General features: G+C 33.1%; 2 protein-coding genes across 2 annotated transcripts; one reads left to right on the top strand and one right to left on the bottom strand.

Annotated features, from left to right (window-relative positions):
- The first annotated feature begins 8,013 nt into the window (after window positions 1-8,013).
- Window positions 8,014-10,631, top strand: LOC145753311 (uncharacterized). Its single transcript, XM_082569720.1, has 4 exons — window positions 8,014-9,498; window positions 9,661-9,770; window positions 10,069-10,235; window positions 10,414-10,631. The coding sequence occupies exons 1-4, from the start codon at window positions 8,737-8,739 to the stop codon at window positions 10,629-10,631; spliced, it is 1,257 nt and encodes a 418-aa protein (XP_082425846.1). The 5' UTR covers window positions 8,014-8,736.
- Window positions 10,632-10,912: 281 nt separating this feature from the next.
- LOC145752770 (myosin heavy chain kinase C-like) lies at window positions 10,913-12,184 on the bottom strand. Its single transcript, XM_082569103.1, has 2 exons — window positions 12,109-12,184; window positions 10,913-11,922 (listed from the first exon to the last, which is right to left on the bottom strand). Exons 1-2 carry the CDS (start codon window positions 12,182-12,184, stop codon window positions 10,913-10,915), a joined length of 1,086 nt encoding a protein of 361 aa, XP_082425229.1.
- Between the last annotated feature and the right edge of the window lie 38 nt (window positions 12,185-12,222).

Below are 12,222 nucleotides of genomic sequence, written 5' to 3'. Positions count from 1 at the left end.
TTGTAACTGCCTATAGCCGTTTGCCTTATAAAGTAAGTAGCGCTTAGAGACCACCCTGGTTATGCTCAAAAATAATAAATTATTGATTTAGTGGAACAAATCTTTAAAAATAAGCATTATAATTAAAACATTGTAATGATGTCTCAATTATGCCCAATTAAAACCAATTGCCAATAAGTTCTACTAATATGATCAAATTACATTGTAAATAAATAATAAGTAATCGTGCAAAGTTAATAATAAGTAGGATTGTATTGTAATTAAACTTATTAAAATTTCACAGATTTCGAAAAGGATTCTTTGCTTTTGTTAGCATTGCTTTTATATATACTTATGTTAACCCTATATATATATTATACATTTTAATCAAATATATATAAGCAAAGTTTTTTTAAAACAACAATTTTTATTTTTAGTTGGCTTCATTACTAGCAATATATCAAATTTAGATTTAAACGAACCTTTAATTATTGTCGGTTTAAGTAGTAATGGAACAGCAACAGTCACAGATTTCACTGACCAAGATAAAAAAATAAATTATAAAATTAATTGGTATGTCAATGATGTATGTATGCTGATAATATTTTTTAAATTAAAAATATTTTAAAGTTTCAAGAATTATAAAAAAATGAAGAAAACTCATTTTTAAAATGTCTTAAATTTATTTGTTAATGTAGATGTCTTGGAACAACTAGAAGACTTGCAGCAGAGTAAAATTTAGTTAATATCTAATAAAATTAATTTACTTATTTACAATACCTCATTACAAAAGTGATATAAAAAACGTTTGTTTTTAAAATTTCAGAGCTAATTTTATTGTACCTGGGAGTTTTACATCCACTACAACTATTCTTACAGTAAATACAAATTTAATAGATACCGAATCCAAAATGTTAAGATTAACAGGTGATATTAAACTATAACCAAGTTGTTATTTTTTTAGTGTAAAAAGCACACTAAACTTGACAGTTATATAACTTTTTATATTAATCAAAAAACTTAGCTGAAGTAACCACAATTTAAGAAGTAACTACAACTGGTATAGACACCAGTTCTGCACCAGACTTAACACAATCACACAATCAGATTCTACCATTTCAACTACCAGTAAGCTAGACACCACATCTCAGTCAAATGTAGTAGTGACAACATCCCAAGAAAAGACAACTGTTACAAAAAAAAACAAAGTCAACAACAACAGAGTCAACTACAACAAAGGCAACTAAAACTTTTGATCCCACAATAGTCATTATAGCTTGCTTTATTTGAGGGTTGCCCTCTTTATGTTGGTACTTTTTGCAGATTCATTTCACAGGAAAAACAAACAGTATATATAAAAAAAGTAGAAGTAAAGAATTTAAATAAATTCCTAAAAAGGTTGCCAGCTTCGGCCAGAAGGTTCGGCCTGCAAAAAACGCGGGGGGGCGGTGACGAAATTGTCCCATAAAATGTCAATTTAAGACCGTATTTTACCGATATTCAAAACAAAACTTAACAAAAAGTATTACACATAAAAAAAATTAAAAAGTTGTTACGAAAAATGTATATGCTAGATTTTAAAATATTTTTTTTAAAATTTTTGTTCCAAAAATGTATTTTTAAAACGAATTAAAGACGGGCGCTTATGGCCTGCAAAATTTACTTTCGGCCTGCACAATTTTTCGTCAGGCCGTATTTTATCGAAACTGAAAATAAAATTTGACGAAAAGTATAGTATATAAAAAAATTTTAATTTGTTGTTACGATAAGTATATATGTTATTTTTGGAATATTTATTTTTTTAAATATTTTTTTCCCAAAAACATATTTTTAAAATGGATTAAAGACGGGCGCTTATGGCTTGCAGTCGGTTTCATGTCCGGTAACCACACACTTCTGCCCTCGGACACTTCGGCCTCCGGACACTTCGGCCAAAATTTTTTTTTCAAAAGAGCGGGGATTTTGCATTTTAATTACCGCGAGAAATTTTATTTTCGCGTAGTTTTATACAGTGTTTTAGACAGTATTTGAAATAAAATAAGCAGTAAATTAATATTTTTTATAATAATAATGTGCAAGAACATGTTATCTTTCTTTTGGCGTGTCATTTTTTAACTTTACAAACTAAAACCTATAAAAAACTAATTTTGAAAGCGAGCGCTTTTAGGTGACGGAGGACAATGCAAAATGTTATCTCGTATTTTGCCAAATAGTGCCGCCTTTTCAAACAATATTTGAAGAAAATAGAGCGTTAATTTTTTATTTTTTACACTGAGGATTATGTATAAATATATTATCTTTCTTTTGGCGTGTTAATTTTTTAACTATTTAAACTAAAACCTATAAAAAACTAATTTTGAAAGCGCGCGCTTTTAGGTGACGAAGGACAATGCATAATGTTATCTCGTATTTTGCCAAATAGTGCCGCCTTTCCAAACAATATTTGAAGAAAATAGAGCGTTAATTTTTCCTTTTTTACACTGAGGATTATGCATAAATATGTTATCTTTCTTTTCCCGTGTCAATTTTTTTAATTTTACAAACTAAAACCTATAAAAAACTAATTTTGAAAGCGCGCACTTTTAGGGGACACAAGACGATGCGTTATGAAATCTCGTATTTTGCGAAATGGGGGCCGTCTTTCTAAACGATATTTGAAGAAATAAGGTCATTAATTAATCATTTTTTACACTAAAAATGTGCATAAATATGTTATTAGTTATTGCCCGTGTTAATGTATATAAATTTATATACTAAAACACAAAGAATAAAACGTTTAAAGAGTTGCCAGAAGATTTGTCCTGCAAAAAAACGATGGGGAGTCGGCGATGAAATTCCCGTGTATAAAGTCAGCGTAAGACCATATTTTACCGATATTCAAAATAAAATTTTGCATAAAGTACAGTATATATAAAAGTTTTTATTAGTTGTTACCTTAATAACATATGTAAGTTTTAAAAATATTATTATTTTTTTTATTAAATAAAGTTTCGTTCGCATTGAATTCACTATTTTTTTTCGTTAGGAACAACAATAATGATTTTCAATATTATTAAGAAAATTTATTTATAAAAAATCTGTAATAAAATGTTTGGAGCATGTCCACTGCAGTTGAGTGTTTTTAAAGCTGTAGCCTATTTCGAAACATCTAGGATTTTTCTAAATCAATAGCTGGCTTTAAGTTTTTTTCGAAAATGGACCTTGTTCAAGGCTATCACCAAGTTCCTGTTAACCAATCTAACATTTCAAAAACTGCAGTTATAACCCCTTTTGGCTTTTTTGAATGTTTACGAATGCCCAAGCATTGTAAAGATTAATGGACATGTTTTGTCGTTCACTCGACTTTTTTTGTTTATTTTGATAATATCTTAGTGGCAAGCGCTAATGAAAAGGATCACATTCAAAATCTGCCAGAACTTTGTTTAAAAAAACGGTTTAATTATTAACATATCAAAACGTAAACTTGGGAAATCAATTTTTTAGGCCATTGAGTTACTGAAAAAGGGACTTTAAAATTTTCCAATTCCCACTACAATAAAGGCTCTTTAAAAATTTGCAGGCATGATAAATTTCTACCTTTAGCCGCCGGTATGTGACCTATCTACGAGGCATTCAGCAAAAACGAGAATTTCTGGTGTGGACACCACGTCTGCAAGCTGTCTTTACGCCAGCTAAAAGGCACTGGCAGACGCTGCAATGCTGTTTCATTCTTTGAGCAAAGCTCCAACGGGATTGGTCTTTAATGCAGCTGATATAGACGTTGGTTCAATACTGGAACAGTTTTATCAAAACGCGAGAAAGCCATTAGCGTTCTTCAGTAGACATCTACGCTATCCCGAATTCAAATACAGTGTTTTTGATAGAGAGTTATTAGCGTTGTTTAATCGGTTCGCCGTTTTCGTTATTTTCTGGAAGGAAAAGCTTTACGGTGTTTACGAATCATAAACCTCACATTTTGCTTTTGCAACATTTTTGCCAACAACGACATCTCATCGGCAAAATTTTTTCAGCAAGTTGTTGGCACGGTTAGAATAGAAGTTGGATTGAATGCCAAACAATGTGTTGCATGCTAAAATACATCAACACACTAAATCGCCCCTCGAAAAAATTCAGCATGTTTGATCGACATTTTCGCATGTTAACATTAGACCATTACCCATGTTGCGAGGATAATGTTACATTTTCTTTATTGTGGACTGATTCACTAGATGGCCAGAAGCCATTCCTATTAAAGACATAACTTCAGATCGTGGTTTACAGTTTACGTCTTCTTTATGGCATTTCAAATATTAGAAATGCATCTTTACGGGGACGCGGAATTTGAGGGAATGGAAAATGAAGGAACGGAAATTGAAGGAACGGAAAATGAAGGAACCGGAAAATGAAGGAACCGGAAAATGAAGGAACGGAAATTGAAAAAGGGAGAGGCGGAATCTTAAAAAAATAAAACGCGGAAATTCCGTTGACTGTTTATTTGTATTTAAGTCAATATTATTTTAGAAATTAACGGGCATTTTATAGAAGAGAGTTAGGGTATGCTGGGGTAATAAAAATTAACTCATTATTGCTTATCAGATCTCGAATAAATGACAGTAATCCTAAATAAACAGTCAACGGTATTTCCGCGTTTTAGTATTTAAGATTCCGCCCTCTCCTTTTTTGCTTTCCTTCATTTTCCGGTTCCTTCATTTTCCGTTTCCTTCATTTTCCGTTTCTTCATTTTCCGGTTCCTTCATTTTCCGTTCCTTCATTTTCCGGTTCCTTCATTTTCCGTTCCTTCATTTTCCGTTCCTTCAATTTCCATTCCCTCATTTTCAGTCGACCCATCTTTACCACACCACAGCTTTCCACCCACAATCCAATGGGCTAGTTGATTGAACGTTTTTATCGTTATTTGAAGAGAGCTCTCATTGCACAACTTCTAAATAATAGGTGGACGAATCACCTTGGGCTTTTTGGGAATAAGAACGGGGAATAAGAACGGTCCCAAAAAAGGACTTTAAACATTCTCTAAACCAGAACTGGTTTATGGCAAAACAATTGCTGTTTCTGGAATTTCGTTGGTGAACCAGGCAAAAATTTAAAAAACCAAAATATGTCCACATTTTATCCAAACTAAGTAAAACATTACAATAGCAAACCCCGATGACAACCAATTGGCACTCAACATCAGAGATTTTTTTGTCATCTTCACTATTTAAGGAAGGTTATGTTTTCATGCGAAAAGATAGTAAACGGCCTGCACTGCATCACCCTTACATTGGGTCATACAAAATTATACCACGTGGTGCTAAGACTTTTCAAATAGAAATTGGCCAACGCAAAGAAACCATTCAAGTTGATCGGCTCAAACCAGCTTTTGTAAACATTACAAAACCAATTTCCCTTGCTGTTCCCTCCAACGCAAACGACCACCGAAAGTTAATTTTTCAGCAACAGAAAGAAGAACGCCTACCAATATCAAAAAGCACGATTCCATCTTGTCAACCAGACAATCAACAAGACGAGTTGTACCACATGATCAATTTGTACCGTAGCACAGAGGTCCGCAACCTTTTTTGCACTGCGGACCGATTCAAAATTGAAATCTTTTTCGCGGATCAGCTTTTAAAAAAAAAAAACTTTTTTTGCATTTTCGTGTGAATGAAATCAAACAGTTCAAACAATTTTTAAACGTTTCTACGACAAAATAAGCTTACAAATCAGAAAGAAAAGCCGTTTCTGTTTTGTTTTTAAGCATTTAAACTGGAAAAAAATACGGCCCGAGAACTTACTGCTCATGGACCGGTACCGGGCCGCGGCCCGGTGGTTGCCGACCACTGTAACATTAAATAGTTTTGTGGGGGAGCTATGTAACGGCGACCATTATGTAAACAAATGATTATAACGATTACAAACGATTACAGCCGGCGACGTGGTGTAGTGGTAAGAACACTTGCTCCACCACACATAAGGTCGTGGGTTCAATCCCCACTGTCCTTGTGCTGTAGCGTCCTTGAGTAAGACGCTATAAACGGTATAAACTCTTGCTGAGCCAGCACTTAATAATTACTGGGCAATTATAATATATATAATATCCCAAACTGCTAAAGGCAACTCGAGACCAGGTCGGAGTAACTGATGTTACTCTATGTTTAGGACAGGCATTCGACCTTCCCACATTGACGATAAAGATATATACAAAAAAGAATAAATGCCTTTTGCTTAAAGTCCTTGATTACGTACCTATTTTATTTACGTAAATTGCTGGTCGCAATAAAATCCTTCTTTTAATCGCAATAAAATCCTTCTGAAAAGTGATACATACTGCGTTATTCTGGTTTGCTTCAAGGTATAATTTTAATTTGATTATTTAGATAATTTTTTTAATCGTCTATTAATATAAAATATCATGTTACCGTTTTACATTGATTATTTTCACATATACATATGAATGAAGGCTTTTGTAATTGATATTTAAACCTTAACTTTAGTTTTATTTTTGAAAATATTTTTAGATAAACAACCCAGAAAAGTTAAAAAAGGAGGAATTTTATAAACCGCAATTTAAAAATCGATTTTAAAGTAATTCTTTTAAGAAATTAGAATAAATTAGTAGAAATGGAGTTAGGTAAATTATTCATTTTTTAGGTTTGTATGAATCACTAATACATGAAAATGCAATAAACCATTATCAAGTGGGTTAAAATACCCTATTGTATGAATCACTAATACATGAAAATGCAATAAACCATTATCAAGTGGGTTAAAATACCCTATTGTATGAATCACTAATATATGAAAATGCAATAAACCATTATCAAGTGGGTTAAAATACCCTATTGTATGAATCACTAATACATGAAAATGCAATAAACCATTATCAAGTGGGTTAAAATACCCTATTGTATGAATCACTAATACATGAAAATGCAATAGACCATTATCAAGTGGGTTAAAATACCCTATACAGAACAAAGCGGCAGCGTGGTGTAGTGGTAAGAACACTTGCTACACCACACATAAGGTCATGGGTTCAATCCCCATTGATCTTGTATCTTTTTGTGCATAAGCTAACCTTTTATTCACATTAAAAACAATTAAATTTAGTTATTTCACACTTGGTGGGAATTATTTTTGTTATCGTTTCTTGATTGCATCAACCCTTACATTAACTCCTATTTTGATGTCTTTTAATCTTAAATTTGTTTTTAAAATCTGTGGTTTGCCTTTGACATGTGATTCTATTCTTGGTTATTCTTTTTTAAAACAGTTATCTTATGTATGGTGGCCTATTAGTGCCACCACAATTTTACCTACAGTTTTAGATAAAGCTACAAAAGTAAACGCATTTGCAAACGTAAACGCAAAGTCAAACGCATTTGCAAACGTAAAGTCAAACGCATTTGCAAACGTAAACGCGAAGTCAAACGCAATTGCAAACGTAAAGTCAAACGTAAACGCAAAGTCAAACGCAATTGCAAAGTCAAACGCATTTGCAAACGTAAACGCAAAGTCAAACGCATTTGCAAACGTAAACGCAAAGTGAAACGCAATTGCAAACGTAAACGCAAAGTCAAACGCATTTGCAAATGTAAACGCAAAGTCAAACGCATTTGCAAACGTAAACGCAAAGTAAAACGCATTTGCAAACGTAAACGCAAAGTCAAACGCATTTGAAAACGTAAACGCAAAGTCAAACGCATTTGCAAACGTAAAGTCAAACGCATTTGCAAACGTAAACGTAAAGTCAAACGCATTTGCAAACGTAAACGCAAAGTCAAACGCATTTGCAAACGTAAACGCAAAGTCAAACGCATTTGCAAACGTAAACGCAAAGTCAAACGCATTTGCAAACGTAAACGCAAAGTCAAACGCATTTGCAAACGTAAACGCAAAGTCAAACGCATTTGCAAACGTAAACGCAAAGTCAAACGCATTTGCAAACGTAAACGCAAAGTCAAACGCATTTGCAAACGTAAACGCAAAGTCAAACGCATTTGCAAACGTAAACGCAAAGTCAAACGCATTCGCAAACGTAAACGCAAAGTCAAACGCATTTGCAAACGTAAACGCAAAGTGAAACGCATTTGCAAACGTAAACGCAAAGTCAAACGCATTTGCAAACGTAAACGCAAAGTGAAACGCATTTGCAAACGCAAATTTTGTTTTTTCGACCTGGCCGAAGAGTGCCAGTGCCAGTGTTTCCATCACAAAATGTTAAAAGTTGTTAAACATTTAAAAAAACTATTTTTTATTCATCTGCAATGTATTATTTATATGCATTAAAAGCAATTTAAAAATACAAAGTGTAGAATTGTAATAAAATATTTTAATATTTATCGAAATTTAACTGGAAACTATGTTTGTCATGAGCTGGTAAAACGCATGATTGCTGAAGAATTCTTAAATTGCGTTTTTGTACAAGTTTGTTGTCATTCATATCAAGGTGTAAGGTAAATACAAGTCCTAGGCGGGTAGTAACTTAAGCTACCACGACACTAAAGGTGACTATTAACTAGGCAGCTAGGTGATCAGATTTTAAGTTGCTTGCAGTTTTAATTTTTTTCCTGGATGTGCAATGGCTAACTTCACTCACATCTTTGTTACTGCGACTTAGTCATTAGTTTTCTTTGCCTGTTTAGTATGTTATTGATTATAGTTGCTGGCCTCTTGTCGAATGGTTTTGGCTTAGCAGCAGACCAGAGTTTGTGTAACTTATTTTTTTCTAATTCCAACAGTTTTTATGGCCTTTAAGGTTCCCTCTAGAGTTTTAAAATGTCTTTACCCAAACATGATTTAGTAAATCCTGATTGGAAAAGTGATGATAAGTTGGCCACTCATTTACAAGATTTAGTAAAGAAACTATTTAAGCGAAAAGAAATACTTGACTTTGTTAAACGTGACTTTCCTCAGTATACATGGAGCCTAAGGACTCTCTGCCGCCGTCTTCAACATTTTAATATAACTTATACTAATCGAACGATATCTTTAAACGAAGTCAAGCTAACAGTACATAAGGAACTTCAGGGACCAGGTAAATTTTTGGGATATAGAGCCATGCAACAGAAACTCAGAATTCAACATAATATGAATGTGCCAAGAGATCTTGTCTATGCAGCAATGTCAGAATTGGACCCAGAAGGCCTTCAATCAAGAATACCAGGAAAAAAAAGGCCTAAAAAGGGGTATTTTACTAGTAAAGGGTCCGATTGGGTGCATTCACTTGATGGACATTGTAAGTTAATGGGTTTTCAAAGAAGTACCTTTCCTCTAGCTGTTTATGGCTGTATTGATACAGCCAGCCGTAAGCTGTTATGGCTTCGAATCTGGAAAGATAATTGTGACCCAAAACTAATAGGACGTTGGTACTTTGACTATTTGTATGAGAAAAAAATTATTGCAAAATTTATTCGACTTGACAAAGGCACAGAAACTGGAATTATGGCTACATTGCATGCATTTCTTAGAGGACAGTATTCTGAGATTGCTACTAATGCGGGCAATACAGTCATCTATGGAAAATCAACTTCAAATCAAGTTTGTTATCTTATAAACTATATATAAATTGTATATATACATAAAATAGTATTGTAAAATTGTATATATATATTATAATTTTTTTCGGGGAATAAAGATACTTTATCCTATTTATACTATTATACATCAGGTGTATAAAAGTGTGGTGTATTTTTTACATAGATTGAGAGATGGTGGAAAGAATTGCATGGAAGACTTGAAAAATATTTTAAAGGCCAATTAATGTTTTTGAAAGATAATGGCCATTACAACCCTGAAAGTGCCCTAGACAGGTAAGATGTATATAGGCCTTTATATCTTTATCCTCGATGTGGGAAGGTCGAATGCGCGACCTAAACATAGAGTAACAAGAGTTACCCCAACCCAGTTTTGAATTGCCTGTGTCAGTTTGGGATATTATAGATTTATAATTGCCCGATAATTACGCTGCTGATTAAGTGCCGTGGGGATTGAACCCAAGACCCTGTGTATGGTAAACAAGTGTTCTGACCACTACACCACGCTGCCGGTAAAGATCACACTCCCAACCAAATATATTAAGTTTTTCTAGGATGCATTTCCTTTTAACAGAGATGCACTTGCATTTGTGTACATACCTGTGTTGGAAAGGGAGATGAAAGATTTTGTCAATAACTGGAACACCCATAGAATTCGTTATCAAAAAAGTACTTATCTTCCTGATGGCATTCCTGATCATATATACAATTTTCCAGAAAAATATGGACTTAGAAAGTGTGGTTAGTTATAGTTAATAATGCATCAGACCATGTATATTAAATATCTTTAACGCATGTTATTTAACTTGTTTTAAAATCATTCCACGAAAGCAATATAAGAACAACATGTTGTAAAGTTTCCATGCTTAGAGATCAAATGTCACACGTCAAGTTGCTAAGGCATTTAATATTTTTGAAGGGCAAACATTAACAGATGTTCAATTGAAGGAAGTTGCTGATGTATCAGAAGTACTTAAAGTTCCCAATGATTTTTTGTTACCTGCTCAAAGGAGTATGTTTGAAAACTGTGTTGCCGACCCTTATCAATTATCTGCTAATAAGTGTGTAGAAACTTATTTGCTATTGAAACAAGCTGTTGTATCTAAACTTAATAATGTCCCTCACTTTATATTTTAAAAAATTACTATGTATTCATTTGTGTAATTTTCAGTGAACTGTATGGTATTTGTTCAAATAATCAAATTAATTCTTGGAACACAAGTTTATTTTATCTATATATACAGCAAACATATAAAAGTGAGAGAAAATGTAAAATCATAAACACTTTAATAAAGATAAGTAAAATTTCAGTCTAAAAAATATTGTCAGTGTTCAGTGTATTTAAATAGTTTATTTTTTCACCTACTTTTACTAGCAGTACAACAAGTCATGGTTAAATTGGGTAAAAACAAAAACATTTACATCTTTAAATCTAGCAGTTTGCAATAATCATTGCATTCATGGTCTGCAATAAAGTTAGTTATTGCAGTTGGTCCTATATTTCCAGCACAAAAATGTGTGCTTCCGTCATCATTTATTGGATTTAGAGATGCAATTTCAGGGTCTGTGTATGTTAAAATCCCGCCTTGGAGGTCAGTGAGGAGCAACTGCTGATCAGAATGGGAATAACTGAAGTGGGCTAAACAAGCAGCTTTTTGAAATGCAACTGCATTAGTGTCACCACATTTTTTACCATCATTTGATATGTACTTTTTAAAAGATCCTTCTATGTATTCCTCTATGGTAACAAACTCCCAATCCCCATCATTTAAAAGTTTTCCAAAATAAATTCTAGTGTATTTTGGCACATATCCAAACTGTTTATTAGATAATGCTTGAGCAGTTTTTGCCAATTGTGCAGCAAAATTGGTTGCAAGCATATGCATTTGGACAATTTTTCGCGTATGCTCTTCTGGAGTTTGATTTGTTGCTTTTAAAGCACCCAGTGTCTCTGGAAGATATTTTTTCAATACCCAAGTGCCAGGCAATATATTAGAGGAAGATTGCACTTTATAGGCCTTTCTGAAACCCCCTTCACTAAAATTATTTTTTTCCATCTTAATGTCTATTTCTATTTCAGAAGTCCACATCAGTTTCAAAATATTGAAATCTGAGATTTTTAATTTTGTATTTGTGGCCTCGTAAACATTTCCTAACTTTATCATTTCCATTACAGATAAACTTTTTGGAATAGGGTAATTTATTTCCAAACAAGGCTGTTGTTGTCTGATGTCCTTACTAGTTTTCTTTTTCTTAATCAAAGGCAAAGACATTGGGTCACTTATTTTATCCATTTCAATATTAGGGACTAATTTAATTTTTTCTGAAATAGCACGAATGTAAACTACTCTGAAATTGGGTAATTGGGAAAGAAGGGTACACGAGGGACCTTGTTCCCCAGCTAAAATATCGCAGGTTAAATCTTCTTCTATAAATGAAAAATGACTGTTGCAAGCCTCTTTAATATTTTCAATGCTTACCTCATCAAAAAAATACGGAACAAACTCACGAGCTCCAATTTTTGAGTATTTTTGAGCTCTACCTGAGACTTCAGGGCTACATCTTTGGATGGTAATGCTCTTTTGTTGAATAATTTGGGATGTATTTAACTTACTCGTTGTTTTGGTTTCAGGTTCTTTTGACCGTTTTCTTTTCATTTCTTCCTTATACTTGTTCCACATATCTGTCATTTTAACTAGCCTATTTTAAAAACTATATTTAAAAGTTT

This window comes from Corella eumyota, chromosome 5 (genome assembly GCF_963082875.1).
Source record: "Corella eumyota chromosome 5, kaCorEumy4.1, whole genome shotgun sequence".
Lineage (NCBI taxonomy): Eukaryota > Metazoa > Chordata > Ascidiacea > Phlebobranchia > Corellidae > Corella > Corella eumyota.
The sequence above is the reverse complement of the archived record's forward strand: the minus strand, read 5'-3'. Positions and strand labels throughout refer to the sequence as shown.

Coding starts and splice junctions, on each gene's coding strand:
- LOC145753311 (XM_082569720.1), top strand. CDS start 8,737: ATGTCTTTACCCAAACATGATTTAGTAAATCCTGATTGGAAAAGTGAT. Junction 9,499..9,660: donor GAAAATCAACTTCAAATCAA/GTTTGTTATCTT, acceptor TTTTTTACATAG/ATTGAGAGATGGTGGAAAGA. Junction 10,236..10,413: donor ATATGGACTTAGAAAGTGTG/GTTAGTTATAGT, acceptor ATATTTTTGAAG/GGCAAACATTAACAGATGTT.
- LOC145752770 (XM_082569103.1), bottom strand. CDS start 12,184: ATGACAGATATGTGGAACAAGTATAAGGAAGAAATGAAAAGAAAACGG. Junction 11,923..12,108: donor ACCTGAAACCAAAACAACGA/GTAAGTTAAATA, acceptor TTTCATTTATAG/AAGAAGATTTAACCTGCGAT.